The following is a 27261-nucleotide window of genomic DNA, read 5'->3' as shown; positions in this document are numbered from 1 at the left end:
ATCTCAAATGCCCCTAATCTCAAATGCCTCTAATCTAGAATGTCCATATTTTCAAATACCCCTAATCTCAAATACCCCTTATCTCAAATGCACATAATCTCAAATACCCCTAATCTCAAATGTCCATAATCTAGAATGCCCATAACCTAAAATGCCTATAATCTAGAATGTCCCTAATCTAGAATGCCCCTAATCTCAAATACTCCTAATCTTAAATGTCTATAATCCCAAAATGTTCAGAATCTCAAATAACCATAATCCCAAATACCCCTAATTTCAAATGTCACTAATCTCAATTACCCCTAATCCAATATAATCCTAATCCCAAACGCCTCTATCCTCATATACCCTTCAATCATCCTTAATCCACACAATATCCCTAATCCCAAATACTTCTAATCTCAATTACCCTTAATCCAAAATACAATTAATCCCAATCACCCATATAATCCTTTATACACCTTATCCTATATACCCTAAAAAAAAAATCCTTAATCAATAATACCCTAATCCATGAAATCTGTATATATATTTTCCACAATTTTTTAATTCAAGATATTGATTAAATTTAAGTTTATTAATAGATAAAAACTAGGCTTCTAACTTGGCCTTAGATGTTATAAAGCCCAATTAATAAAATAAATCCAGATTTTGGATTTGTTACATATAAAAGTTTAGGATTCTAAATGTTGATATAAAAAATGTTCTTAAATTATATATTTTAAAGAAAAACAACTCCCTAGCTGTTTCCATATATATATTATATATATTTTAAACTAAACATGTCTTCTAAATTCGATCATTACCACCAAGATTACCATTCCTAGCTATTTTAATAATCCAAGTACAAAGCCACCTAAACCTATTTTCCAAATTCGATCATCACCACCAAAACCTATCTAACTGCAATTACATAACACATATATCTTAGTCATAACAAACTTTTCTAAGTGAAAAAGGGAAACGAGAAAGTACAGTTTGTAGTTTTGAGTTCCAAAAAAAGAAGAAGAGAAAGTAGAGTCGGTTGAACCTTTGCAACTCTGAAGAGTTTCATCTAATCCTTTTAGAGCTAGATGGGAATTATGCAACAGTCGTACCTGGTGATGTTAACAGACATTATTACATCATATTCAGAAACAGGTGTAAATATCTATAAATACACCTTCACGTTAGTAGTAAACTAAAGAGTAGATGTGAGTACCAAATTCACGGAGGAGTTGATGAGCATTGGGAGGAACTCCAGCTCCATCAGTCATCCAAGTGAGAGGAGCCCATGCTCATTGATCATCTTTTTGCCACACGTTACAATCTCAAATCTAGCCTGCATATATAGTCCAAGTAGTGAAAATGAAATTCAACCTTTCAATCTTTATTGATTGATACACACACTTCAAAAAAAGACTCGTGGGACAAACCTTGGCCGCTTCCATTTCAACGCTGGCAGTATCAAGACCATCCAACATGGAAGTGTCCTTGCTGAACCAAACAAAACCTTGAGAAGAAAAGATAAAGACATAATAAGTAAGCACATGATGATGACATTGCAAATTGATCACCAGCAAGATAAATAAATACATAAAATTTATTTATGCAAACCACTTAAATAAAAAAAGTTTCCAACACGTATGCTTAACTATCTTCGGTAGTATCTAGCACAAGATTCTCAAGACACAAAGAGTTGAGTTCGGAGTTCTACCTTGTACGGGTAACTAACATTGTTGTGGCATCTAATAGATCTCAATAACTGGAAGGCACTTTTTAGTTTTGTCTGCAAAAAGGGAGATCACGACAATACATTCATTAATCAATGCAGATAAAAGTGAATGACATAAAAGCTCGAGACTCTCACCTCAGATCTCAGCTCTTCCTTTCCACCATTGTACTTCAACATCATGTTTAATAGTTTCTCCTCTGTAACTTTTTAGTTTCACCTTATGTTTTGGAGTTCGATCGCCACTGTCATGTAAAACAAAACACTTGTTAGAACGGAGACAAGTATAAAGGAGATATATATAGGTGTGGTTGATATGCTAAAAACATATATACTGTAGAATAACAGCAGTGACACAACGTAGCTCTTCTGACTGCACACTGCCCTGGCGGGTTACTCCTTCATTAGGTTGTACATGTTTATTGACACCTTCCAAGGCAAATGACAGATGAGGAGCCTTTGCATCCAAACAGAGTATGAAACTACACTTTGAATCTGACAGAAATGAGAGAGAAATGAGAGATGAGAGATGAGAGATGAGAAAAAGAGATGTGAAATTCACTTGTTTTACTTTTCTTTTTTTACAAAAATGACGGAACTGATGTTTATCTACAAAAATAACGCAACGGATCTATTGTACTATACCGTTAGAATTTTTGTTGTTGCATTTAAGATCCCGTATTTACTTCTTTTTTTTTTTTTACTTTTTGTGTATTCAATGTTATAGGAGTCGCACATAATTTAGTAGCCTCTGATATTTTTATTATTATTTTTTCATTTATCAAACATGAATAAGATTAAAATAATTTATCGTTCTAATATTTCTTTTTATAAAAAAACTAAGGACTTATTATATTTGATTTTTGGTATTAAAGTAAATCAAAGCATTTAGGTGTGTTCTGTGTAGTCATGCTCAAGTCTGGAACATGTATTAATGTTTGGTTATCGACAAGTAGTTTTCTCTGGGTCTTTTCTTGGAATGCACTAAGGTCTGATGCAAGTGTATTGTTTTGGGAATCCTTTGAACATTTTACGTTGTTGGGAGACTAAACGATTTGTTGGGTTGTGTGCGTCTGAAGTAAGTTACTCGTGGTGTTTTAAATGCAGTTGAACTGATGGTAACCTACTAAAGAAGGGACCGAATAGATTCATACAATAGTAATTTGAATTTTTTATTTGTTAGAGAAACATGGTAAAGATTATCGGAGAAAATGTTTATAGGCATTTTTAAACAGCTGTAAAATTATCTACGTAATATTTTTTATAGTTTATGGAGTATCTGTTAAAGAAACATAGTAAAGATTACAAGGTTTTGGACAACAGACACCTGACTTGGGTCGTAAGATGAGGGCCATTTAACACACTAATCATGATCTGACTTGGAAGTTGGAAGTTAAACCGTCATTTGCTATAACAAATAGTATATTTTACAGAGATAAATCACCGTCGTCACGAGGTAAGAAGATGTTGGAGACGAATTCTTGGAATCGAGAAGAGTAGATCTTAGGATGGACGGTCGATATCGAGTTTGAGTTATGTTGGATGGTTTTGTAACAATGTTCAATGCGTTTCTTCATACCGTAGTCTTGAAATGTGTCTACGATCCCTAAATACAAAACCACATCGTACCATTCCTCCTCTTCTCCCGCCGCTCTCTTCTCTCGCCGTGCTCTCGCCGGAATCTTCATCCCAAAGTTAGTACTCGAGCAGCTGCTTCAGAATATTAAAAAAAAAAAGATTATTTACTTTACATTAAGTTACATTAACATTAATGTTTGTCAGTCTCTTTTACCTGTTGACAAAGAGGTCACTGAGTGTTGCTAATTTGCTTTGTCTGTTTATCAGATTAGTTTCTGAACTTGTGCTATTGCTTGTCATTGAGTTTTCACTTTCCACTGATTCTGTTAAAAGATCAAATACAATATTGTTTTGTTCTTAAGTACATTGTTTAGACCAAAAAAAAAACAATTGACAATGTGTTTTTTTTCTCCATAATGCATTGTTACCTCTACTGGGAGGGCATGAGTAGAATGTTGTAAACGAGCTATCTGGAGAATTTAGAGCTGTCTTCAACGAGTTTGTGCTATCACTTTTCAATGAGCCTGAAAATATAATGGATAGAGATATGTTGTAGTCTTTGCCAAGTAACATAAAATAGAGATATAAAACTGTTAAGTCTGTTATGGTGAAGTTTTTATTTACATGGAGGTGTGAAGCTACCGTAAACCGGGTTTACTCCATCAACTGAACCTGTCAAGAGTGATTTGTTATGATCAGATACATGATCTACATCAGAATGAAATACTTGCACTAATAAATATAGAGAAAGATAGGAAACATGTATATATATCACACCTTGAGATGATGACTCTTTTACTTGTAAACCAATCAATAAGCTGTAATCCATTATACCTTGTTCTTCCAAAAGATCACAGTCTAGCTTTGTTTGCCTGTAATAATGACATGAACCATTTTGTTTAAGCATTTGAATCATATATTGGTTACTAGAATCAAGATGATAGAGAGAAATATATACTTGATGATGCGTTGTCTAGCCAATGGATCAACGTAGAAACAGAAATCAAAATCTATATCCTTGAACACAGTGTTGTTTCTCAGTTCAATTTTCTTGTTGGTTCGACCTTTCGGAGAACCTTTTAGATCATAGAGCTTGTTCATAAAAACCTTAGAATGCAGCATGTTTGACATCACAGCAAAATATGTCTGCATTACAACAACAAAAAAAAAAACATTATAACTTTGCTTATAAGAAAGTAAGAATCATAGATATTCATAGGTCCAATCTATTCACCTTAACACCTCCAACAGGCTTGACAACATGAGCACCATAGATCCTTGAGAATAGTGATGATCTGTGATTATGAATATGTCTGTAGTAGCCCGGAAGCGTCTCTAGTATCACCTAGAAATCACATGTTTTATTATAAAAGACTTGATCAACAAGTTATGTTAAACAAAAAGATAAATGTTTATGTTGAATACCTTAATCTCGGATTTTCGAAGAATCTTGATGAGGAAACGGTCATCATTGGATACAAGAAACACATTGCCTATTTTCCCAGAAGAAAGCTTGTTTAGAGTTTCATCATTGCAAATGGAATGCATGTAATTATCATGATCAATATCTTCAAGTTCTTGTATAAGTCTACAAGAAGGACAAAACTGAAAATCAAAATTTATCATTACAAAAGGAAAAGAAATGACAAGAAACATTAGCAAAAACGTTATACCTGAAACCCAACGGAGAATAATCTTTCAAATCAAACTCAGTAATGGTGCAAGATGGTAAGTGTTTAATGTGCTTTGAAGAGTATCGAACTCGGTTTTTCTGTGTGGCTCTAACCTCCATGGCTGATATCTGCCTCGTAAACCTTGCCATAAATTCCCTAGAAATGTTCTGAGAGAGAGAGGGAGAGTGAATTGGTATCAAATGATGAACAATCTGTCGAAGATTTTGTAATTAAAAGATGATATTTAGTTTTTTTCTGGTAGAGTGAATCGATGGTTTTTAACTCATTAGGCCGTTAAGCCAACTAACTATCTCCTCAACTCCCAAAACCAACTCCCGCGTTTTTTTTTCACTTTAAGACCATATACTATATCGTTTATTAACATGCGGAAAATTAATATGACACCACAAAAAAATGATCTTCGTCTTCATACTGAAATGAATTTGAAACTGTTCAGAAAATAAAAACAAAAACCAAATGAACTAACTAAAAGAAAACTGCGCCAACTAAAAGAGTTAGTTAATACTCATAACCGTCGGTAACTGCCTAAACGAAAAATGTATGGTTGATGATCTTCGAAACCAAGATGATATCTGAACCGTTGGAATCATCATCAGATAACAAAATCTCAGCCGTCCATCCTCTCTTGTTTTGGCGGTAAGATACCAGACGATTTCATCAAGAAACAGCACATCATTCCTCCGCCGTCCGATGACCACCTCACGTGATTCTTTCCCGCCATATTCCGAACCGCGTTCCAGTCTCTGAGCGGAGACGGCATCGGAGAAGACGCCGTCGAGTCCGTACCGTCGTCGGAGAAATTCACCGATCCGCTTAACGAGTTCTCCTTCGAGCTTCCGCCGTCGTCAGCTAAACCGTTCTCCGACAAAACGACCGCGGATCTCGACTTCTTCATCCTTCGGCTCCGGCGACTCTCCGCCTCCTTCTCTCGAACGGACTTGAAGAAACCAGCGGGTAGCTCGGAAGCGTCGATCACCATGGCGGCGATGTTGAGAACACCGCGGAACTTACCGGAAGGACGGCGGATCTGAAGCGCGACGAGAGACGGAACCTTCTCCGCGGCGGTTGGGAGGAAGTTGCTCACGAGGAAACGCACGGTTCCGATGAGATGATCGCGTAAGTAACCAACGGCGTAGATCTCGATCGAGACGCCGGAAGTTTCGCTGGAGAGGAACTCCGATGAAACCTGGAAAACGAACTTGTCGTTCCAAATCGGATTCTCGGCGCCGATCCGATCGATTCGAGTGCGGAGCTTGTCGGAGGAATCAACCCATACGGATGCGTACGTCTGCAGTCTCCGGAGCTTCCCCGTCGGTTCTTTAAGTCCTTGCGCCGAGATGAGATTGATCTCAAGAACGTGCGATTCCTCCGCCATCTCCTCTCACCGCCGCAGAGTTAAACGCAAATCGAAGAGAGAGGAAGAGAGTGAATGATTTAGACTGAGACCTTTTTTTATAATGAATGAAAAAAATCTTTTAATCTGTTTTTTTTTCTTTAAGCGTCTGCGTTTAACAAAGTAGTAACGTTTGCGTTTTCAGGAGGCGGTTTAATATATTTGCCGATTGCTTTCTGGCGATGACTTTTTCTTCTCATTCTATCCAGCTTATCTTTACTTCTCTTCTTCTGCTCCTCTTTCTCTACGTTCTTTCTTTGCCTCTCTTTCTCTAATGAGCCTCGCCACACCACCTCACCTGTCCATGGCCATAGCCAGTGACCCACACGACGGTCGTTTGAGTCTGCTTCCTCTGCAAGATCCTCGTCCATTGTTTTCAGAGTTGTGTAACCGAACCAGTCCACCCACATTTTTCCTCTCCGGTTCATTTGTTTGTGTTGCTCCTCCATCAAACCAGTTATAGGATCTATGTAGACAATGCGTCTCGCGCTGTGGTATGCCCATACGTTCACCAGAAGCTCTAGTACCCGTGAATAGCAATGCTTGTCCTGTTGACAAAACTCATCACATTACTTAAAATCCAAAACTCAAATGGATAGTTCTGAAGTAGATATACTAATAAGGACTTTTGCAGAAGCAGGAGTGAGTTTCTTACTTTGGTTAAACTCAGATAGCAACGGTTTGTTCGATGATGCTCTTCATACATTTGTGCATCCAAAGAATCCACAAACATCCTACAACACAAGAGAGAAGAAAGAAACACTCTCTAAGTACTCTTTTTTCAAATGAGGGTCATTGAGATAATCAATGGGTAAAAATAACAAGCAAGCAAGTACCTTGAGAACATGACAAACTCTACGAAGGATCTTGTTGGCAACACCCAGCTCTGCATCACAGACCATGTATCCCCATCCTCAGGCATTGGAGGCAGTGAGTCTAAATTTTTGACACTGTACATTTTCTTTAAAGTTTCGTTGTAAGCAAACCTTCATCAAAGTCCAAAAATTGTAAAGAGTCAGGTATGTGAAGTCTCAAACATTGTTATAAAACTATATTATAAGAAATCTATATGGGTTTTACCTGCAGTTCCCAGCATTTATGGCATCACAGAACGACCAAAAGGGTTTCTTCAGAGGATTCCTCGGATCTTTGTCCATGCGAACCCAAAAATACAAGGCATCTCCGTGTTTGCGTGTTTTTATAGCATTAAGCAATGCGTTCTCAGCAATTTCGGATAAAGATTCCTGTTTTAGGTTCCCAAATTACATTACAAGTAGTTATTAGTACTGGACATAGCATTCCTATAGCAAGGGAACATGCATGTACCTTCCTAGCGGTCGCTCTCCAGGACTGAAAGCCAATCCATGCATTCCTGTGTACTCGATCAATCTTGTTTGAAATTGCAAAAAATGCTCCAAAGTCACCAAGAGCATCGCGATAGTACGGTTGGTTGAAAAGCGGAAGACGTGATGATGCATCGATATCACCCATCCCAGGTCTCCTTCCTTTAACTGACTGCAATATGATCCATTCACATTAATTTTTAAAAACATTTTCCTCTGCTGGACCATTGCAAAAACAATATATCGCACATGGGAACTCACCATGCCTACTCCACGATAGAGGGGATACTCATGTAGAAACGACCAAGTTCCTTCACCAAAATAAGGTTCATATATGCATAAAGGTTGACCGGTTCGTTCCAGCTCCCCTTCATCCCTCTCATGTAGATCATTCTTACTTCGGTCTGCCCTTTTGGCGCTTTTATATACTTCCTCCCACGTCCCCTGATACTGCAAGGCTCTGCCTTTCAGCTGTACAACAACACAAAACTAAATCAAGTAGGAAACTGGAGATGAGAATGTCACTTCAAGAACTCGCATCTGAAATGCTTACCTCCTCATCTTCTTGTCTTTTTTTACTGTTAATTGTCTGAATATATCTCTCACCTTCCCATATCTCATATACAAATGAATCATCATTTACAACCCGAGATTTCGTAGAATCTCCTGATGTTTGGTTCCAGTGTCCCTCAACATTCGCTATGAACTCATAGCTTCTGGCTGTTCTATTATTAGGCGATTCATCCATGAGAGCTTCGAACAGATGCCAGCTCCACCCTTCTCTCAGTTTTGGAGGAATTGTCTGTAAATCCTTAGGAGAAGCAACTTCTGAAGAAAACTTGAGAATGTTCTCCAGTAGAGTCGCATAACCTTCTATGCTTTCCACAGCCATCATATTTTTAACAGCTGTTTTCCCCATCAAGCCAATATTCTGAGCCAACGGAGATATTTTACCTTCTGTGATCACTTCAAGCACAATCTGCGACAGAACCTTAGGGTTCTCCTTGGGGAAAAGATACCCACTAACCCTGTCATCGACCTATTTGATATTCAATACAGTCAGTCAGTATGCCACAACACATCTCCATGGAGAAACGAGCAAAGGAGAAGAGAAGTACATGTTTCTTAATATTCAAGAGGTTTGGTGCGACTATCGGTTTCCCCAGTGCCATGGCCTTCATCAAAATTTCTGGAAAAGATTGCTCCTCAAGAAATGATCCGTATATGACAAGATCAGAACTTTCCAGTATCTTATCAACATTCCCTGCGACGCTTACATGCTTCACAGCATCTTTTGGATATGTCAAGTTCTGGGAAATTGTCTAAGAAGTTCAAACAAACCAAGGTTAGTGACTTTGTAATCTGAATCTTCAAAAGCTACAAAGCAGACCTTTGCCATACCTCAATAGCTACGCTGTAGTTGGAAGCCAACTCTCCACCTAAAACTATGATCTTGAGATGGGAATTATAACTCTCACTGTTATAGCCTGAAAACAACGGCCGTAGAGCTTCCAGAAGTAGAGCATGTTCCAGCCATTGACCTTTGTACAAGAACTGACTTCCCACAATGGAAATGACAATGTCATCTTTCGGTGGAAAGTCCATATTCTTTGCTTTCCATGCTTCTTTAGGTGATCCGGGAATCACATAAAAGTTGCCAGCATCAAACTCGGAGTAGAGAATCTACATGAAGTAAAAAGGTGAAATAATATAAGTCAACTGAAGAAGTAAGAAACTAGATGAGTTGCACTCTGAAACATAAAAGATTACCGGAAGGAGATAGTTATGGAAGACTACAACCGATGCCCGGCTGAAAATCTTTTTCCAATCGGTTAGGAGTTCGGTATGCCCTGTTGAGCTATACTGTCTAGACCGAACAGCGAGAGTTTCATCATTGATGGCCCAAACAAGAGGTATAGATTTGAAAGGTTCTTGCATGAAGCTGTCAAAGAATAACAATAGATTAAACTATCAAGAACTTGGGGGAAAAAAACCACCTAAAAAACAAAACCAGAACAATGTGATATACAGTCATACCAAAGAACAGAAAAATCTTACCAAGTAAACATACTCCTAGCTTCGAGAGAGTTTACAATGACGCCATCATAGCTTCAAGATACGAACAAAGAAAAATGATTAATGATCAGAAATCATCTCATTGACCAAGTCAAGTCAACTCCAAAAAATAGGCTACAACGCATTAGATTAACCTCAGATCCACATTATCTAATGAAACCGAATCACATGACTACATTAAATTGTATAGCCTCAAGAACTAATTCTCCAACAGGTTTTAAAGCAATGCAATATACTTACGAGAGCCAGTCGATGACACAACTTGACGCACGGTTAGAGTCGAGTATAGTGACTGAAACTCCCATTTGCTGCCAGATTCCATGAACAGGGCCGTCTTGGAGAGAGTACACCTATCCAAGACAAGTATTCTCGTCACTTCACATTACTAACAGTACACGCCAGAGGAAAACAAATGTATACCTCAATAGCATATCCAATCTCTAGCAGTGCATTGGAGACAGTCACCATCAACAGCTGCTCCGGATCAGCTAACAGATCAGCAAAAACCTTTACAAGAAAAAAAGAGAAAATCACAATGTAAGTGATCAGATCTCTCATAATCTAAAAAGGCTGAAGTAAGTAACACTGACCAGAGCTAGCTTCGGCTTTCGGAATCCAAAACGCTGCGTAGTCGTATTGAAACCATTACTACTAGTCTGTGTATTATCTCTCTGGAAACTCATCAGGAGCTTGGTAGGCTCTAATCTAACATCGTTACCGAAACTGAGGACGCCTCTCTCCTTGAAAACGAGCATATCAGGCGGGAGAAGCTCCTTCTCGATACTCCTCCATGGCGGTTTATCAGATTTGTCGATGACGACGAGGCCGGGTAGGAACATTTGGAATAGGACGACGAAGAAGAAGAAGACGCACGTGGAGCAAATCCACTGGATGTAACTGAACCTCTTGAAGAGAAAGGATCTGGATCTGTTTCTCTGCAGTAACGGGTGGTGGTGTTGCCTCTCTCTTTTGATCGGAGGGATCCCAGATTCTAGAGAGCCCATTTCGTTTCTAAATTACATGCAACCTAACGCTAGCTACGAAGAACTCAACACCTAAATCTCAATAAAAACAAATCCAACAGGAAAATTTCAAAAAAATCTGAACCAAAAATCACACACACAACTCACGGAAGCTATAGTCAAGGGAGAGAGAAGCGTCGTCAGCAGCGCACAGATTCTTTATTGTGAGCTGAAAGCTTTGTGTTGACGTCAATGGTGGGAATCGAAGGAGACTGTTAGAAGAAAAATCTGTGAGTAATTTTACAAATCAGATTTTGGCTGCGCGGATTCGAAGGGGGAGCCTCAAGAATCTTTGCTTGCTTCCCTGTTTTTTTTTTCAATTTCACCCTCTTTATTTTATTTATTTTTTCTTTCATTTTGGTGCAACTAAATTTTATTTATTTTATGTTATCCCCCATATCATCATTCAGTTTTATTATTATTAAAGAGAAATAGTAGAGTATTTGACATATATTATCTTCTTGTGTTACACGCATATTTTATAATGTTTATTTAATAATCCTATTGACCAATAACCAAGAAAGATGCATTCAAAATTTTAAGAAGAAAAAAATCAATAATAAATAAAGACACGATTGAATGAACATTGGACGTCAAGCAAAACTATTTGTAGCATTTTAATTTCATGATTTCTTCATTTACGGTAAATCTTAGATTAGCAGCATTCTCCAAAAGGTCTCTAATTTGCAAAAATCAGTCACATGTTGTACAGTGTGGATATATATACATAAACTACAGTCTAATATATAGAGTAATACTTGAAAAGAAAGTGGACCATTATATCATATGCTAGCTGTCAGTCTAGCTTTTGATTGTTTATGAGTTTTGCAAAACTCTATCATCAATTTAACTCCATGTTTGTGTTTGATAAATTTTAGGTAGTCTTCTAACAAATAAATAGTTTTTTTTGGTTTACTAACTTTGCCATCAAAAACGTTTAATTATTAATCAAATTTTGGTTTTTGGGTTTGATTCTTCTTACTGCTACAATCTCATTTTGTTATTAATATGACTTGAATGGAGTAGTCATAGAACTGCCAGACTCAATGTCAATTACCCAAATGGATTACTTAACTCTCAAGTCATCACTGATTTAGCTTAGTAACACATTCTCACATAACTTTTCAGAGACTCCTTCTAAATTACTCAAAGTGGATCTTTCTTTCTTTGCACAGCCTGAAAATTCCATTATCAATAAAAGAATGGGACGAGAAAGCTAGCAAGACAATAACTTTTTTTTGAATTTACTCTAATTTTCCTAACGGGGACTCAAGAGCATGATCATCCACTAACCATAGACCATAGTCACGGAAACGTTTGATCTTCTTGTCAAACCCCAGAATGTAGTTATTGTGTTATTATCACATGCTTCCCCTTTGTCTCCTTAACCCATGTCTCGTTCTCCAAGTACAACCCTCCTGTCGGAAATGCTGCCTGAGAGAGCAAGTAGAGGTCCACCTACAACAGTAACAATTGTGTAATAAAGCCATGAGACCAGTTAAACAGCAGGTTATCGTTTTACTGTGGAACTTGGAGGGAGAGCAAAAACATACCTGGTGAGCTGTTTTGTTAAGTGTCCAGTTAAAAGCAGGCTGATCATTTGCTTTCTTTGCTTTAGACCAAGGTTGGTCTTGAAGTTCCTCAATCCATTTCTTCATCAGAAAATCATGCAGCTGCATATATACGTCCTCCCCTTTTTACCCGGAGGTGGTAAATCATGAGAGTGATCCAACGGCTGAATCTGCCACCAAAATTAAATACTGCGATTCAGAAACAATTGACATTTATACTGCGATTTGCATGTTTTGATTCGTTTGCCAATCTTAATACGGTCGAGAGCTATTGACAGGAAGAAAATTGTTATCTCTTGGAATTTTGGGTTTATGGGGTCAAAAATAGAAACTATTGGGTAAATTTTTGAAATCATATCGAAATATAGTGTTTCTTCGGGAAAATACTTTTATTTTTATTTTTTAACCGCCCCTCTGCTTATTTAAGTGTCTCCTGACTCTCGTCATCTTCTTCTAACCGTACAGCTCAAGAAACCCTAAATCCGCAGCAAGAATCCGCGCATTAAGTATCAGGCCGGAGAAGATCTCTCTCTAATCTCTGTTTTGATCCCACTGCTTCATCTTCGAGCTTCGATTTCGTTTTCGCTGCTTAGGGATTTTTTTTTTAACTAGGAAGAAACCTGAAATGGGAGGGAAGAAAAAGCCGGCGAGGCCAAAGGATGTTTCCGGCGGCGGAGGAAAGTCTGGGAAAACCTACCCAGTCGACAAGGATATGGAGATTTTTCGGTAGCCTTGCGATTGAGCACAAAGAAGAAGGCAAGAAGCTGTCCCACGACGAAGGAGCGATGTTGAAGGCTGCAGCAATCACCACGGAATCAGCTGAAGAAACCAAACTACATGGATGATGATCTGGATCAAGAAGCTAATCAAGAGGAGATGGGTAAGAAGACCAAACTTGGTCTCGATTCCTCTGAGAATCCTCAACCAATACTCATACCTATCAGTTATACTCCAAGGGTTTGGTGAGTGAAGAGCTTATTAAGGATGTTCCTACGCTGGTCGGTGGTTCAGGCCTGTCTCTCTGTGACTCCAACGATAACTCGAAGAAATCGGAGACCAACAAAGCTCTGAGAAACCACCAAGTCCTCCTGGCTGCGCACCCTGAAGCTGTGGAATTGGCTGCCATAATTCAAGGGCTGAGTTGGGCGTTGAAACATGGTGTGAAAAGTATCCAATTCTTCTGTGACGACGATTCCATCATCTTGGATTACGTAAGTCGTCTCTTCTCTTCCTCTTTTTGCTTTTGTTATTCACAAGTTGCGTGTCTGACAGGTAACAGGCAAAGCTGCACCACCCAACGAGTCCATTGTAGTAGCAAAACTTTTGAAGCAACTGGCTCTTCTCCAGGCACTCCCTCTGCTGCGCTCAGACGACGACATCAATTCTTCTCTCATTAAGCTCGCAAGAGATGCCATTGCTTCCCAAACCACATGGCAGCGTGAAGAAGGTGACGAGTATGAGACTTGTCCAGCCTGCTACGCACACGTTTCACCTCGTCACAAACTTGAGGTGAGGAGCGGTTGCTTCCACCGCATCTGCTTTACGTGCATAAGGGACTGTGTCTCATCCCAACTAGCACGAGGGGACACCCTACTCTGCCCTTACCCCGGTTGCGAGAAAGAACTTGTGCTAGAGGATTGTCGAGGTATTGTTGATGATGATGCTCTTAATCTTATCATCCACCGCAAGAAGGAGAAGGCCATCAACCACAAGTTCTGTTACGCATGTGGGGCTGCGTGTACAAGGAAGAAAATGTCATGCAACTGCAGCCCCTAGTAAGGCGACACGACTAGGCTTCTAACGTGCTGATATGCCAATCTTGTCTTCAAATAAAAAGCCACCATTCCAAATAGTTTCCTATTAACGATGATATGCTAGTGTGTGTCTGAGCTTCTTCTGTATTCCCTAAGAACAAGTTTGTGATATGCATATTCGACATTTGCTTTCTCTCTCTTCAAATGAAATCTAATACGAAAACGACCATTGTTGAGTGTTATAGTTAAAACTGATACCAATGTTGTAAACAATATATGCATTATAAAAAGACAAAGGTAGAATGAATCAGAACTTGTAGAGAGTTTATGAGTGGACCAAGGCAGAATTGGTGAGAATTTGATCAACTGTCTTTTTGGTTTTGTTTGGTAGAGTTGGGGAGTTTTTGGTTAGAACAGACAGAGAGAACTGCTTATCCAGTTCCTCATCTCTTAAAGAAACCAACAAAAGACTTTTGTTTTGAGTAAGCCTGATTCTCTTATCACATGATTTGACCTGTTTTGTGGCATTATGAGGTGTCCTTTATCAACACGAGGCAATCAATGCTTGTTCATCTGGATAACCGACTAAATTGTGAGAGTAACCAGCCAGTTCAGATTTTTAAAACAACAAAAACCACAACAGATTCAAATCAAAGTAGAGTTATCAACACAGGCGAATCAGTCAGACAGCACCACCATTCAGGAAATATTCTCTCCGTTCACTTCAATCTAAAACACAATGGGGGAAGATTCTGTTGTTTTAATACCTCTGACAAGACATAGAATTTGTAAAGGATTCGTCGAGCGGTCTGTACCTTGTGGAAAATGGGGAATTCAGATTTGAACCGAGTACAGACAAAGTCAGTAATCGGGTCAGTAGTTCCTTGGTTACAAGGAAATGCTAGAATCTCCAGAGCAAGGTTCAATCAACGATCATGATCTAAATGAATGTAAAATCAACGCACCAGATGATTCCAAAGCTTAACAGAGTACTGATACTTGCAAAAAGCAACCCCATAACTGAGGAAGAAGATAGCTGACAACAATATAACAACCTAACAACAACACTTTGACACACAATATGAAGATATCGGTTTAAAGTTTCTCAATGTTGGGGATAACCGGGAGGGTATCCGGCTGGAGGAGGGAGCTTAGAGATTAGTTTCAGAAGCTAAGAGATTAGTTTCTCGTTCTCGCTTTCTTGTACCTGCAAGAAAAATCAAGACCGTGCGTGCGTTAAAGTATTGACGACGACGCGTAAACATTAATATAGTAGAGGGTAAAGTGAAATATATATCACATGAAAGAGTAAATCCATACGTGCTGTACTGTAGACCATATCAGCACAGCAAGAGAGTATCTGAGAAGCTTCATAACTTTAGGAAGCTACAACAGAGAATATGCATTGCACTCCATAACTTTAGGAACACACTCATAACAAACAAACATCATTCAAGTCAAATATCCATTACACACTATCTATACCAGATTCTAAACCGGGTAAACCGAATTGAAATTAAACTATAAACCCCTCCATTTCCGGTTTTGGATTAGCTTACACTCTCTATACCAGATGTTAAACCGGGAAAATCGAATTGAAGTTTAGGTTTTAACAACTAAACCGCATCGCTGAATCTCAAAAGAGCGAGGAGGTAGCGGAGGAAGGTAAGGGACGGTGGAGACACTGCCACAGAGGTGGAAGCTGCTACTGTCATCGCCATCGAACTATTTCTTCTTCTTCTTCTGCGTACTGCTTCTCCTCTTCTTCTTCTTCATCTCTACTCGATTTTTTTAGTCTGCTGCGCTTTTTACTAGACTAGATTTCTTATAAAGACACGTGGACGTTTCTCGTGATTTTATTGGTCGATTCTCTTATCTTTAGAAATCCAACTCAGTGGACTGTAGTGTTTAAATGTCTGTAGCTTGTGAAAATGGAGAGAGACTGTGTAGAATTTAACATAAAGGCTCTGCCCACTTTATATCCCACACAAAAAAAAAAAAAAAAAAGTTTAGATGGCTTGAATAGGAAGTAATCAAAACCACATGAACATAGGAAACGACTTGAACACCCAAAACAAAAAAGAATAAAATAAAATGAACTAAACTGTTCGATTTTGAGTAGTTTGGCTAATGATGATGGCTCTTACTTAAGAACTTGGCTTCAAGAACTTGGAAATGCTTCTTCATCTCAATCACAGCCTTCTCAGCGATTGGATCAATCTCATCTTCATACTTCTCATACAGCTTTGGCACCGTGTGAATCAATACAAAACCTGTTGGTGAACTATCAAGAACATAATCTCTGAATAGACAAAACAAGAGTATGAGAACCAGTTTTGTGTACTTACAGATGTAGATCAATGACAAGAAGCTGAACCAGCTTCCGATTATTGATACGAGCCAAAGTCCTATGACTACCTTTTGTTTCAGAAACAAATGTAAATCATTTCAGAGAGTGATGTAACAACAAAAAAAAAAAAAAACTAAAGAAACTAAAAAAACTTCTACCAGTGCAAAGTTTTTGATGTCTCTCTCTAACGCAATGCTCCTTAAAGTTGCAAGAGCACAGTTAACCTCAAAGGTCAATGCAGAAGCAGCTTGGAGTAATGGCTTCTCAGGGATATAAATCTCCATTATCTTCTCAGGAGATCTTTTGAAAATTTTCATATTAGCAAACAAGGAATCAGGTCGTCTTACTTGCAGACTATATTTCAAGGCAGAAAATAAAGGAAGAAGCTGTACCTGTTGAGTGCATTGGACCAGACGAATGAGAGAATCACAAAGAGGATCGATCCGCGACAAACAAATGTAAGAAGACGACAATGTCCGAAACCAAACAAGAGCCAGATCACAGTCACTGCACCCACTAACCCTGCCGTGACCTTCTTGTCCCTCCACAACAACACATCAGCAGCTTCAAAAAAATTAGGTAACATTTATCAATCGACTACAATCACGAGCGTTACACGGAATCTAATTAAAAAATGACGATCGAAAGAGTGTAACGTACGTTTACCTCCGCCGAGAACCATGTGGATCGGACGTTCTCGTCCAAACATACGGTAGATCGGAGCGTTGATGGGAACGGGAGAATCAGGTATCTCGCTATCAGTATCCGACATGGATAGCGAATCCTCCTCTGGCACGATGTTTTTCATCAACGGCTCCTCCAATGGTCCCACTCTCTCTAGCTTCTCCTCCTCCTTCTCCATCCTCCTCTTTCTTCTCTCTCAATCGCTTGCCGATGTAACGGATTCGAGAAATTATAGAGGCAAAAGCTGTTTATATACCCGCTCGAGCCTAGTGGTTCGTTATGCCCCGAGCCTTGTGTTCTGAAGGCTCGCTCTCTCAACAACTTTTGTTGATACTTATGAATGTGGGCCTGATAGTCAGTCGGCCCAAGGCTCAACCCATACTAAAACACAACGCGTTGAAGGTAAAAGCAGGATCACCATGGCAATTGCTTTGCCCATACCATACCCGAACTATGGCATGTGCCATGTTTAGCATTTAATGAAATTAAAACTTTTCTTATGTTAATTAGAGTGATAGTGTCAGGCAGACAGGGTCTATTAATGGTAATGTCAATTGTACTAAACTGAAAAAGTACTTATTTTCTGAAGTTTATCAATTTCGAATCTTTGTTTACATTATAAATTAAATATTTTATATTTTTCAAAATATTGACTTTTAAGATTTCGTTTGTTTTTAAACATTTTTTTTTGTTGTGAAAAGAACTTATACTGTGCTTACGAATATTGGGCTTAAAGAATATACAATTAAAATTTTCTAAAATTATTAAGAAACAAGAAGAAAAAAAGCAACAAAGAACATTTTTTCTATTTTTACATATAATCCGAGAATAATTCCTTAATCCTATATCCTTCCTAAAAGAAGTATTCTTTCTTTCTACACCTCACTCTAATCTCCGGCGAATCATATCCCGCCGCTAGCTGTGGCAGCACTGTTCACAACCCACGAAAGATCGAAACTCGCCGGAGCAGAGTTCCCGGAAAAGCTATCTCCCACGGCGAATTCCTCCAATCCCTCGAAAAAATCCTCACTCACCACCGTATCCGACAAAGACAACAGATCCTCGTCTCTGACCTCAGGCATGACAAAATCATCTGCTGACGACGTCACCGGAGACGTCGAGTAGGCAGCGATCGTGGTCGTCGGAGACTTAGTCGTCGGCTGATGGGAGGTTTTCTGACGGGTGCTTCCGGCGAGAGAGTTACGGTGAGTAGGAGCTGGGTGATTGTGCTCCGCCGTGTAAGTGACGATGAACATCGTCGGGTCGGATCTGTTTCGCTCCACTTGTTTACGGGCTAAACATCCTTTCGATGTACTGCATCTGTAATATCCTCTGTTTTTAACAAAAGAAAGTAAAATTTTTAGAAAAAACAGAATCACAAAGATATACAGACAAGTGTTTTGTCTTGAAATAATAACACAATTAAAGAACATTAAATGTTTTTCACTGTAAGGATTTAATCTTTTTTTGTCATTGTAACAGTACCTTGGATAGGGTGAGCCTTTGATGGGTTTTTGTCCGTACTTTCGCCACGCCCAGACATCGTTGTTTAAAGCTTCTGCTGCTACATGGCACACTTTCTTATGCTGTATCTTTCTGTAACAAGCAACAAAACACACAAGAGACTTTTTTTTTTAGTTTGGTTCGAAAAAAAAGGTTTGAGCTTTGTTGAATTTGTGAGAAAAAATCGAACCTTCTTTTAGATCTAGAGGTATTGGAGCCGGTGGGTTTGCTAGTGACGCTGCCGGAAGAAGCAGAGAGAGAAAGGGGACGTTTCTGGTTTTGTCTCTGTCTGGGCTCTTCTGGGTAATTCAGACAAGAAAACGACGAGGTGTTTGATTCTTGCGTGAACGGCGTGTAGAGATCTCGAGTCTCTCCGAAGACGACGGTGTTGCTTCTTGGTTCGAAGGTGAATACAGGGCTCGTGTGAGATGAAACGTTGCTTGAGAAGACTGTGGCTGTGGTGGTTGCTGAGGAGCTCACGGCTGAGCAGCCTCTGACTACGGCGTGGAGATCCCAATCGTCGGCCATTTGACTTGGTTTCTCAGAGGAGACAAAAGCTTTTCTTCTGAGAATCTGTGAGGAGAGAAGATAAAAGCAGAGGAGACAAAAGAGAGCGCTGACTTTTTAAGGGCAGAGGGAGGTGTGTTTATAAAGAAAATGAGAGAGGAAGTTTTTTTTTTTTTTTTTGACGGCAAACGGCTATCATAAGAGAGGAAGTTAAAAAGGGTTGGATATGGGGGTATATTTTATTAAATTTTATAGAATACAAATTTGTTTAGTTCTCTTTTTATTTTGACAAAGCCTTATTCCACATGTTAACTATTTATGTACTATAGATAAAAAAGCTTCTCTCTCTTCTCCGTTCTCTCACTTCGATCTTTCACGGAGAAGAGATGTGATGAAGCTTTTTGGTTATCGCCGGTTGGTTTCCGGCGCCTTTCAACCGGATTCGGGTTTATCCGACCGGTTCCTGATTCCGGAGTCGCACTTTTCCTTTGGTGGTTTGCCGGCTTTGCCTCCGGCGTCTTTGCACTCATCTCTGGTGATGGACGTCCGGCTTTTGCCTCTGCGTCACACCTTGTCGGTGTTGACGGCGGCTTTTCACCGGGTTTTTCCCGGTTCTGTTTCAGTCTACGACTCTTGTGGCTTCTTCTTCCAATTGACTCTCTTTCAATTCCTCTGTCTGATCCTTTGACTTTCCTTCCTCGTCGGAGGTAGTTTCATCTTCGCGCTTTCTCCTATCATTAAAGATGACCGTGTTGCATCTCGGAAAATAGATAGTGGATTGATCGATTGAAGACGATTGATTCTTCTCCGAGCCGTGGATCTGCAAAGCGTCTAGGAATCAACGAAGACTGCCTAGCGTGGCGGTTCTTCTCCGTTAAAGCTCCGCCGACGGTGGAGTTCATCCTACCGCTTCGTTTTCGCCGGTGGAAGTGGGCTCAGCGTCTTCTTGACGCGTGTACATTGGGTGTTCGGCATCCGGACACGTGGTGGTCATGCTGGCTTGCTTTCCTCTACGGGTTTCCTCTTGTGGGCTGTAGGCCCAAAGAGTTTTTGTATAGTTGGCCCGTTCTTTGGGCTTTTGCTTATGTACGTTGGGCTCGATCCAGTTGGGCCGGGTTCTTTTAATAAAAGTTTAGATGAAAAAAAAAAAACTATTTATATACTTCATCTGTTAAAAATATGTATTTTTAAAACATTCGGAGTACTTTAAAATATACAGTATTAAAAATATTTAATACTAAAAATATTTTTAAAAGATTATGCGAGCAGTTATTTTATCAATTATCATAATTAGATTGTTTTAATATTATAATTTAATAATAAGATTTTCAAAATTTTATCTACATTATTGTGTTTAAACCAAAATATCATACATTTGAAACAGAAATATAATATCTCAGTCTGGTTAAATCTATTAATTGATAAAGATCTATACAGAATATTACTTGGAAAAATATAGCTTTCTAGTTGAGCTGAAATTATACTATTGTGATTATAAAGAATAATTTATCCAAATAGTTTTAATCATGTAGTACGGACGGTGGTACTTCCCTACTTGGTAAACATACTAAATCAATTACTAAACCTGAAATTAGTAACATATACTGTAAATAAACAAGATCATATCGTGTGAACACGATAGAAGTTTGCAAACTAATATGAGTTGTTATTGGATAGGTAGCAAACGTATTTGAATCCTTAAAAATTGTCGGAGTCCACTAAAACAAATTCCATTTTCGGGTAATCATCTCCTTAAAAATATAAGTTTTGGGGCAGTTTCTTACATTTGATTAGAAAATATTTTGCTTTCTGGTTCTAGTTAAACTAGGTTAGAGATATTAGTATCTTGTTTATAAAGCAAAGAAGTATGAACACACTCTTAAAACGAGTACTGTCGGAATCACAATCAGTGTATGTATTTGTATATAATATGTATTATACTATATCAACCAGTATATGAAAGTTATGTCTAGAGAGAGAAGAATCGTCTCTTTGGCTTTTATTTCTTTTTTACAATTCTAGAAAGAGTGAAAGTATGTGCTTGGAGAGGGTATCTCGATGCTCTTATCCTCTCTTTGTCGACTAGTGTCGGAGACTAAAACCAGAAGTGGTTTCTGGTTTCCTGTTTTAGTTGACTTTTGTAGTTTGTCAAAGGCTTTGAATAATCTTCAAATCCTTCTTTTGTCAACCTCACACTACTCCTTGGACATTTCCACGCGTCTTTCTCACACGCGCTTTTGGCATTGTTTAAGAGAACAATTAGTGGGAAACCATACTTTCGTCGTAGTGCCTACTTTTTATCGATGCGCACAAGTAAAAATTAGTTAAATATTTTTACCTTTTAAACGCCTACGATTATGAAACTGGGTGTATAAAGAATGTTCAGGTATACTCAATTTAAAATGTAACAGATAATAAATAAAAATTAACTTTTCGACATTACAATAATCAATCCAGCAACTGATGTTATTACAAAACTATTAATGGATAACATAGATATTCCATTTCATTTACTTTTTGAAAACATTCATCAGTGTATATATAAAGAAAAAGTATATAGATAGAAAGATAGTGATTGTCACTTAGCACCGTAGTTGATCCCTCTGCCACAAACTCGAAACATGCGATACTGTTGTAACATTCATTACCTTTTAACAATAACAACAAAGCACATGTAAGTTTTGATTTCAGACCACCGATTATATATAAGTGGTGTGTTTGAAATTGTTTAAAATTTCGATAAGATATTATAATCCCCGCACTCAAATATTGTGTACGTGAACTCCACATTTCTATATATTTTAAGAAATTACTCGCAATATATTTTATTCTCCCTGGATTAATTTTGATTCAATACTTTAAATAGATATATGAATTCAAATATTACGAACGTATTTATTATATAATTAGTCAGAGCCCATTTTCGTATTTATCACAAAATACGTTTTTAAAAAAATTATCACAACTAGTAGTAAGAAAAAAAAGAAGAATTTACCAGTGTCTTTGACAAAAAAAAAATTTACTGGTGTCACAGAGTGTAGCACACGTGCCAGCCGGCAAGAGCGCGTGATTTCCCCGAGTATAAAGGTTGACAATTTCAAAAGAATCAACGGTTCACACGGCAGTAAGCGTCCAGAGATAAGATGATGCTGAAGTGCTACAGCTGTCCAAAAAACCTATTGGGTCCCACCTTCACAAATGCTTTTATGCCGTTACCATTATCTCTCGCCTCGTGATGTTGATTCCTCTGTGGAGTCAATCGTACGGCACAGAACGCTCCCACCAGCTTTTAGTCAATCATCCGACGGTCAAACCTGAGCGTTTAGTTTTATTATGCTCCGCTCATCGGACGGCCGAGATTTTCCTGACCCAGTCAGGTGCATGAGCCACGTGAAACCGTAGGGAACGGATTCTTTAGAAAAGAATGCAACAAGTGGGCTGCACGAGGCACAGTAGCAAAGCGCGTGGACCCACGCATTTCCCCTTGTCTAAAAATAATAAAATTGATACAAACCAAGAAAAAGTCAACATTAAATTAAGCATTGTGTGTTGACTAAACGGATTTTGAGATTAAAAACTAATCTCTTAATCACATTGATGACTCTACAATTTATTTTTGCTTACACGATAGATAGTGTAAAGCTAAAGTCGGTAAACCCCAATTAGTGGGAAGAATTTCACTCCATCCACTCCGACATGTAAATGTGAAAAAAGTCTTTAACCATTAATATTTTTTTACGCTAGAAAGTAGATTTCAAATCTAACAATATTAAAAGGAGAATATGAACCTCTCTTGGCATGTCCATGTCAGATGGAAAAATCAACTACTAATATTGCAGCACAACCAAAGCCATTTTCAAAGTTTCGAGAGTCTTCCCGACTTTTTTGATGATTTGAGATCTAGACCCAGACTCGCGCGGTGTTTGATGGAAACTATACTGTATACACTTTTAAATGCTATATTTTTTTTTGGAAATATAATAGTTATGCAGGTTTTGAACATACATAGCATGCATTTCTACAATATAGCTTAAAGTTTTTACAAAGAAAATCATGAGATACTGTGTTGAATAACATACATCAAAAGTAAGCCGGGAGATACTAATAAAAGGAGTGTGTTCTTATTTGGTTTTTTGGGTACCTTTTCGTTTCAGGTTTGGATTTTTTTTCGTAGATGACTGCCGAAAAATTCCCATGAACGAGGGTTGTTCTGCAAAGGATAACAATCATCAAAATATGGCATCAATTCATATAGATTTAAAAAACCATTAAGCTTTTATTGTACCATAACTAACTCAATTGTACGTAAAAATGCAAATTCATTGATTTTAAAGCCAAAAGAGTATAAATTAGTTGTGACTAACAATTGGTATACAAGTGAACCAAATATGTAAAATGAATGATTATTTGGATCATACTAATGCTGAACTACCTATTTATACATATGGGATTTATTTACCATCTCATGTGTTTTTAGATAGTGAAAAATAAATTGTGAGTTATACTCATTTCTAATTTTAGTTTACTACTTATAACTTATAGCTTTTTAAAATGGACAATATATATACATTATATATTAAGTACACTGATATTTGTATAAATCCGTAGCCCGGAAAAATTTATAGTATAAAGAATGATTCATCAACAATTGTATAGATTAATGGAAAAAACTCGTAATAGATATGTAAGGTACAAGTAGAATCTGGATTTTGGTAGAGTGATTCATGATGGTACGAACGTCAAATATCATTTTTGTAAAATAGATAAAACGTCATCAGTTGTAATAAAATAAGAAATTAGTATTAAAGTATGAATTGTAAATACTAATTGATAATTATTTGGGTTTGATGGGCCTTTACTGGGCTTATAAGCAACATAGGCGGCTAGTTACGTCACGTGCCATAGAATATATCTTTCGTTTCTTTACAGAGAAAAAGCTTTTGGCGGTTGCTCAACTTTTTTTCTCTCGCGCCATGTTTTTTTCTTCTCTCACTCTTTCCTTTTGATCCTCTCGAGTAAAATGACGAGTGAATGCGTTCATTCAAAAACCCAAATCGTTATCATCGGAACGAACTAGGCTCGGGTTTCTGGAGAAATGGCCGGCGAAAACGCGGCGGCGAGTGCTATCTGTTCAATCTGCTACGAAGATCTCAAACCGGCGGCGGAGAATCTGCAATCGATCTCCGCCTGTGGCCACGTCTTTCACGAGCTATGGTTAGTACACGGCACAATCAATCATCTTCTCATTTTTATCTCCTAATCGATTTTTCGGAATCCCTAGTTTGCAGCAGTGGTTCGAGTACTGCCCGAGCACGAACAAGCGAAACTGTCCGATCTGCAAGCAGAAGTGCTATCTGAAGGATCCTTTCCGCCTCTACTTTCAATCTTCCGGGAATCAAATCGAATCGCAGAAGGTTGGGGGAATCGAGGAAGATCCGGTGGTGTTGAGAGGAGAAGTGAAGCGGCTCGAAGGGAAGTTGCAGAATCTTTCTTCGGCTCTGGAGGAGCAGAAGAAGGTGAATGTTGAAGTCTCCGATCAGGTAATGCAAGGGGCCGGGTTCGAACCAGCGTACATACAAGACCATTTGATTATTTAGAATCATTATGTGAACATCTTTTTGTTGGTGTTTTCTTCTTAGTTGTATCAATGTAAGGAGAAACTGAAGGAGGACAAAGTAAAAAGGGTGGAGGCTCTGCAAGAAGTATCAACGAACCAACGCTTGCTTAAACTAAAATCAGAGGTATATAATGACTAAACTCAATAGATGATTTTTGCATTTGGAGTGGTGACTAGTGTTGAGTTTGTTATTGTTGTCATGTTCTGTTGCAGGAATGTGTGCAGCTTACTTCCCAGTGCGCTCAGCTACAAGACAGAACTATGGCTCTTGCCAAGGAGCTCGCATCGCTTAAACTGTGGGATCAATATTTGATATTTTGCTCTACTTGCGTTTTTCAATACTAAACTATCAATTTTTCTGAGAGTCTATGTATTGTTTTTCATCCAGAGTTTCGGATATAAGCTTGGAGGAAGATGATGTGCTGAAGCTAGCGTTGTTGGGGAATAACGCAAAGACAAAGGATACAATAGACACTCTTGTCAAGTCCTTGGTTATCCGAAACAGGTATGGTCATAGCACATGTTTTGTTATAGCTTTCCTTCTCTCATTTTTTTTTTTTGTCATGTACTTAGTGGACTCGATTAATTATCACATTAGTCATGTAATACGGTTTAAAAAATAGTTTGACCTTTTAGTGACCTATGAAGATGGTGATTCAACTTACTACAACATTTGTCCTGCATAGTAAAATAGTTTGGTCACTTGTCTACAACACCTTGTTAAACTGAAAAGACGAAACTGCAGGGAGATTGTAAATTCCGTTTCTTTCCTCTTAAGTCTTTTATACCAAGCCTTCTTGTGTGTATATTTGACAGGAGTTACAAGGAGTTGCTAGCCAAATGCAATCAGCTGGGCAGAGGGGAAGCTCGATCTTCTGAGAAACTTGAAAAAGCTTTGGAAAAGATGGATAAACTAAAGGTTAGTCTCACTGCTCATACATTCTCGATCTTATCTTGTTTCTTTTACCAAGCTCATGTTGTCCTTGTTCAATGGGCAGAAGCGAGTGAGGGAACTTGAGATGATAACTGAAGAGAATGAGAACAAAGCAATACGGGACATGATAAAAGCTTCAAAGAATTGCAGTGACAGAAAAGTTTCCAAGCCTGCAACTGAAAGCTTGGATAGAATCTCTACACCACTTGGTAAGTTGGAGAAGAATGATGGCTTCACCAATCATGGATCATGCTTAAGCGGAAGAGAAGACTCCTTTTTTGGCAAACGGGAGTCGGTTATAGTGGTAGATGATGATGTTCACGAAGCTACTACCCTTTCTGGCATCAGACATTCAGATTCTACTATGGAAGATGAGAAGGGTGAGGATAGTAATGTTCAGGAGAGACGTGATGATCCGGTGATCAAGGACATAAAGTTCAACATCAGAGAAGGCTCAACGCCATCAGACTCACCGTGCAGCAATGGTAATTTTTGTTGCACATCTTCATTTCAGGTTCCTATTGAACTTAAGATTTGAAGATTGTTCAAAACTCAATGCAGGTGCTGGAGGCAGTTGGTTGTCAAGTGGAGAAAATCAAAATCTCAGAAGATGGAGCAGACAAGGAGAGAGAAACGAAGCTCCTTTTTCACTAGGAGGTTCTGTCTCAGGCAAGGATGATTTGATCTCTGTTGGGCCTGATGGGAAAGGTGGAAGAATCAAAGTGTTGAGATCTAAACCCCAATTCTCTGTGAGTTCTTGCTTCTTCATATCCAAAACTTAATGGCACTACTCTCAGTCTGACTTGTGTGTTCTTTAGCTTACATTTCTCACTACACTTAAAAAGTCGTTTCCACAATTTCTGAGCCTCTCTGTTAAACTTGGAACCTTGGCTAATGTCGTTGTTCTCTCTTGCATAGAACCCCAATGCAAGCTCAGGAAGTGTGAAGAGATTCAAGATTGGAACTAAAGCAAGTGGTACCTCCTCTCAAGGGTGTCTGCAGATCGAACACTTTTTTGGAAAACCCAAACGCTAACTTTTCCAGGTCTGTTTGAGAATCTTATCCTTTCCATTCAAACTCTTCTTAGCCAAATATAAATAAACACATGAATAAATACATGATGATCTCGTTCTAGATAAGATAAAACCTGGTACGCATTTTCTGATAAGCTTGCAGCTCCCTTAGCTTGTGCAAGAAGAAGAAAGAAGCGTTCTGATAGAGAGGCAAAGAGGTTCGAGAGAAGAAGGGATGTCAAAAATGGCTAAACACTATCATTGAAACTCTAGTACTCTACAATTAATGGGGCTGTTCTTTGATTTCGAAATCTGAGATATTGAGAGATGATCTTAGATTGTGATGCTAAATATGTAATTCAATGTCTCTTAAGCTTTAAAGTGTGGCATGCAATGCAATCAAGACAATTTCACTTTGGCCATAGGCTGATCTAGTTGGTCACTGTTCATGTATATATTCAACCTTTTGATTCATGGTTTAGTAAACATTATTGGTAAATTGAAAAGATGC

The 27261-nt window shown here is 38.4% G+C and overlaps 7 protein-coding genes and 1 long non-coding RNA gene across 14 annotated transcripts; 2 read left to right on the top strand and 6 right to left on the bottom strand.

Moving 5' to 3' along the window:
* Positions 1–813: 813 nt before the first annotated feature.
* On the bottom strand, positions 814–2244 carry LOC106318740. The gene is made up of 6 exons (XR_001265367.1): positions 2047–2244; positions 1850–1956; positions 1697–1768; positions 1416–1492; positions 1202–1321; positions 814–1097 (listed from the first exon to the last, which is right to left on the bottom strand). It is a non-coding gene; the product is annotated as an uncharacterized LOC106318740 (long non-coding RNA).
* An 894-nt stretch (positions 2245–3138) lies between these two features.
* Positions 3139–5096, bottom strand: LOC106314044 (putative phosphatidylinositol 4-phosphate 5-kinase 11). The gene is made up of 9 exons (XM_013751993.1): positions 4963–5096; positions 4715–4877; positions 4524–4634; positions 4248–4435; positions 4067–4161; positions 3914–3961; positions 3718–3813; positions 3504–3612; positions 3139–3421 (listed from the first exon to the last, which is right to left on the bottom strand). Exons 1-9 carry the CDS (start codon positions 5079–5081, stop codon positions 3139–3141), a joined length of 1212 nt encoding a protein of 403 aa, XP_013607447.1. The 5' UTR covers positions 5082–5096.
* Positions 5097–5357: 261 nt separating this feature from the next.
* Positions 5358–6374, bottom strand: LOC106318739. The gene has a single exon (XM_013756853.1). The coding sequence runs from the start codon at positions 6356–6358 to the stop codon at positions 5591–5593; it is 768 nt and encodes a 255-aa protein (XP_013612307.1). The 5' UTR covers positions 6359–6374; the 3' UTR covers positions 5358–5590.
* Positions 6375–6461: 87 nt separating this feature from the next.
* On the bottom strand, positions 6462–11137 carry LOC106318738. Its single transcript, XM_013756852.1, has 14 exons — positions 10386–11137; positions 10216–10302; positions 10036–10145; positions 9778–9828; positions 9490–9661; positions 9121–9402; positions 8838–9041; positions 8273–8758; positions 7981–8190; positions 7703–7891; positions 7457–7620; positions 7213–7362; positions 7032–7110; positions 6462–6924 (listed from the first exon to the last, which is right to left on the bottom strand). The coding sequence occupies exons 1-14, from the start codon at positions 10797–10799 to the stop codon at positions 6478–6480; spliced, it is 3045 nt and encodes a 1014-aa protein (XP_013612306.1). The 5' UTR covers positions 10800–11137; the 3' UTR covers positions 6462–6477.
* Positions 11138–13047: 1910 nt separating this feature from the next.
* Positions 13048–14343, top strand: LOC106314043. The gene is made up of 3 exons (XM_013751992.1): positions 13048–13144; positions 13304–13599; positions 13661–14343. The coding sequence occupies exons 1-3, from the start codon at positions 13048–13050 to the stop codon at positions 14162–14164; spliced, it is 897 nt and encodes a 298-aa protein (XP_013607446.1). The 3' UTR covers positions 14165–14343.
* A 339-nt stretch (positions 14344–14682) lies between these two features.
* LOC106313506 (reticulon-like protein B7) lies at positions 14683–17447 on the bottom strand. Of its 4 annotated transcripts, none has more exons than XM_013751322.1 (8): positions 17153–17447; positions 16885–17056; positions 16651–16792; positions 16491–16560; positions 16290–16415; positions 15443–16116; positions 14958–15349; positions 14683–14871 (listed from the first exon to the last, which is right to left on the bottom strand). In XM_013751322.1, the coding sequence occupies exons 1-6, from the start codon at positions 17352–17354 to the stop codon at positions 16034–16036; spliced, it is 795 nt and encodes a 264-aa protein (XP_013606776.1). In that variant the 5' UTR covers positions 17355–17447; the 3' UTR covers positions 14683–14871; positions 14958–15349; positions 15443–16033. The 4 variants fall into 4 exon arrangements, with proteins under 4 accessions (XP_013606776.1, XP_013606775.1, XP_013606777.1 ...); XM_013751321.1 differs by having other exon boundaries at positions 15463–16116; XM_013751323.1 differs by having other exon boundaries at positions 15463–16116; positions 17159–17447.
* Positions 17448–17894: 447 nt separating this feature from the next.
* On the bottom strand, positions 17895–19352 carry LOC106315729 (WRKY transcription factor 22). Its single transcript, XM_013753542.1, has 3 exons — positions 18870–19352; positions 18662–18772; positions 17895–18508 (listed from the first exon to the last, which is right to left on the bottom strand). The coding sequence occupies exons 1-3, from the start codon at positions 19205–19207 to the stop codon at positions 18079–18081; spliced, it is 879 nt and encodes a 292-aa protein (XP_013608996.1). The 5' UTR covers positions 19208–19352; the 3' UTR covers positions 17895–18078.
* Positions 19353–24142: 4790 nt separating this feature from the next.
* LOC106316136 lies at positions 24143–27181 on the top strand. 4 transcript variants are annotated; one of them, XM_013754011.1, is made up of 10 exons: positions 24143–24400; positions 24468–24726; positions 24826–24927; positions 25017–25099; positions 25192–25308; positions 25620–25722; positions 25802–26222; positions 26299–26486; positions 26656–26781; positions 26923–27181. In XM_013754011.1, the coding sequence occupies exons 1-9, from the start codon at positions 24282–24284 to the stop codon at positions 26770–26772; spliced, it is 1509 nt and encodes a 502-aa protein (XP_013609465.1). In that variant the 5' UTR covers positions 24143–24281; the 3' UTR covers positions 26773–26781; positions 26923–27181. The 4 variants fall into 4 exon arrangements, with proteins under 4 accessions (XP_013609465.1, XP_013609462.1, XP_013609463.1 ...); XM_013754008.1 differs by having other exon boundaries at positions 26914–27181; XM_013754009.1 differs by having other exon boundaries at positions 26907–27181.
* Positions 27182–27261: the final 80 nt, after the last annotated feature.

This window comes from Brassica oleracea, chromosome C9 (assembly GCF_000695525.1).
Source record: "Brassica oleracea var. oleracea cultivar TO1000 chromosome C9, BOL, whole genome shotgun sequence".
NCBI classification, from domain to species: domain Eukaryota; kingdom Viridiplantae; phylum Streptophyta; class Magnoliopsida; order Brassicales; family Brassicaceae; genus Brassica; species Brassica oleracea.
The sequence above is the reverse complement of the archived record's forward strand: the minus strand, read 5'-3'. Positions and strand labels throughout refer to the sequence as shown.

Bases quoted from the DNA above. Each gene is read 5' to 3' on its own strand.
- LOC106318739 (XM_013756853.1), bottom strand. From the start codon at position 6,358: ATGGCGGAGGAATCGCACGTTCTTGAGATCAATCTCATCTCGGCGCAA.
- LOC106314043 (XM_013751992.1), top strand. From the start codon at position 13,048: ATGTTTCCGGCGGCGGAGGAAAGTCTGGGAAAACCTACCCAGTCGACA. The intron at 13,145-13,303 runs GCAAGAAGCTGT...GATTCCTCTGAG, and splicing joins GATTGAGCACAAAGAAGAAG to AATCCTCAACCAATACTCAT. The intron at 13,600-13,660 runs GTAAGTCGTCTC...CGTGTCTGACAG, and splicing joins ATTCCATCATCTTGGATTAC to GTAACAGGCAAAGCTGCACC.
- LOC106318738 (XM_013756852.1), bottom strand. From the start codon at position 10,799: ATGGGCTCTCTAGAATCTGGGATCCCTCCGATCAAAAGAGAGAGGCAA. The intron at 8,191-8,272 runs GTAAGCATTTCA...GTTGTTGTACAG, and splicing joins AAAGACAAGAAGATGAGGAG to CTGAAAGGCAGAGCCTTGCA. The intron at 6,925-7,031 runs GTAAGAAACTCA...TTTTGTCAACAG, and splicing joins GCTATCTGAGTTTAACCAAA to GACAAGCATTGCTATTCACG.
- LOC106316136 (XM_013754011.1), top strand. From the start codon at position 24,282: ATGGCCGGCGAAAACGCGGCGGCGAGTGCTATCTGTTCAATCTGCTAC. The intron at 24,727-24,825 runs GTAATGCAAGGG...TTTTCTTCTTAG, and splicing joins ATGTTGAAGTCTCCGATCAG to TTGTATCAATGTAAGGAGAA. The intron at 26,487-26,655 runs GTGAGTTCTTGC...TCTCTTGCATAG, and splicing joins GATCTAAACCCCAATTCTCT to AACCCCAATGCAAGCTCAGG.
- LOC106313506 (XM_013751322.1), bottom strand. From the start codon at position 17,354: ATGGAGAAGGAGGAGGAGAAGCTAGAGAGAGTGGGACCATTGGAGGAG. The intron at 17,057-17,152 runs GTACGTTACACT...ATTTTTTTGAAG, and splicing joins GGTTCTCGGCGGAGGTAAAC to CTGCTGATGTGTTGTTGTGG. The intron at 16,561-16,650 runs GTAGAAGTTTTT...CTGAAACAAAAG, and splicing joins ACATCAAAAACTTTGCACTG to GTAGTCATAGGACTTTGGCT.
- LOC106314044 (XM_013751993.1), bottom strand. From the start codon at position 5,081: ATGGAGGTTAGAGCCACACAGAAAAACCGAGTTCGATACTCTTCAAAG. The intron at 4,635-4,714 runs GTATTCAACATA...TGTGATTTCTAG, and splicing joins TTCGAAAATCCGAGATTAAG to GTGATACTAGAGACGCTTCC. The intron at 3,422-3,503 runs GTAAAAGAGACT...ATTCTGAAGCAG, and splicing joins AGTGACCTCTTTGTCAACAG to CTGCTCGAGTACTAACTTTG.
- LOC106315729 (XM_013753542.1), bottom strand. From the start codon at position 19,207: ATGGCCGACGATTGGGATCTCCACGCCGTAGTCAGAGGCTGCTCAGCC. The intron at 18,773-18,869 runs GTTCGATTTTTT...TGCTTGTTACAG, and splicing joins ACCTCTAGATCTAAAAGAAG to AAAGATACAGCATAAGAAAG. The intron at 18,509-18,661 runs GTACTGTTACAA...TGTTAAAAACAG, and splicing joins AAAGGCTCACCCTATCCAAG to AGGATATTACAGATGCAGTA.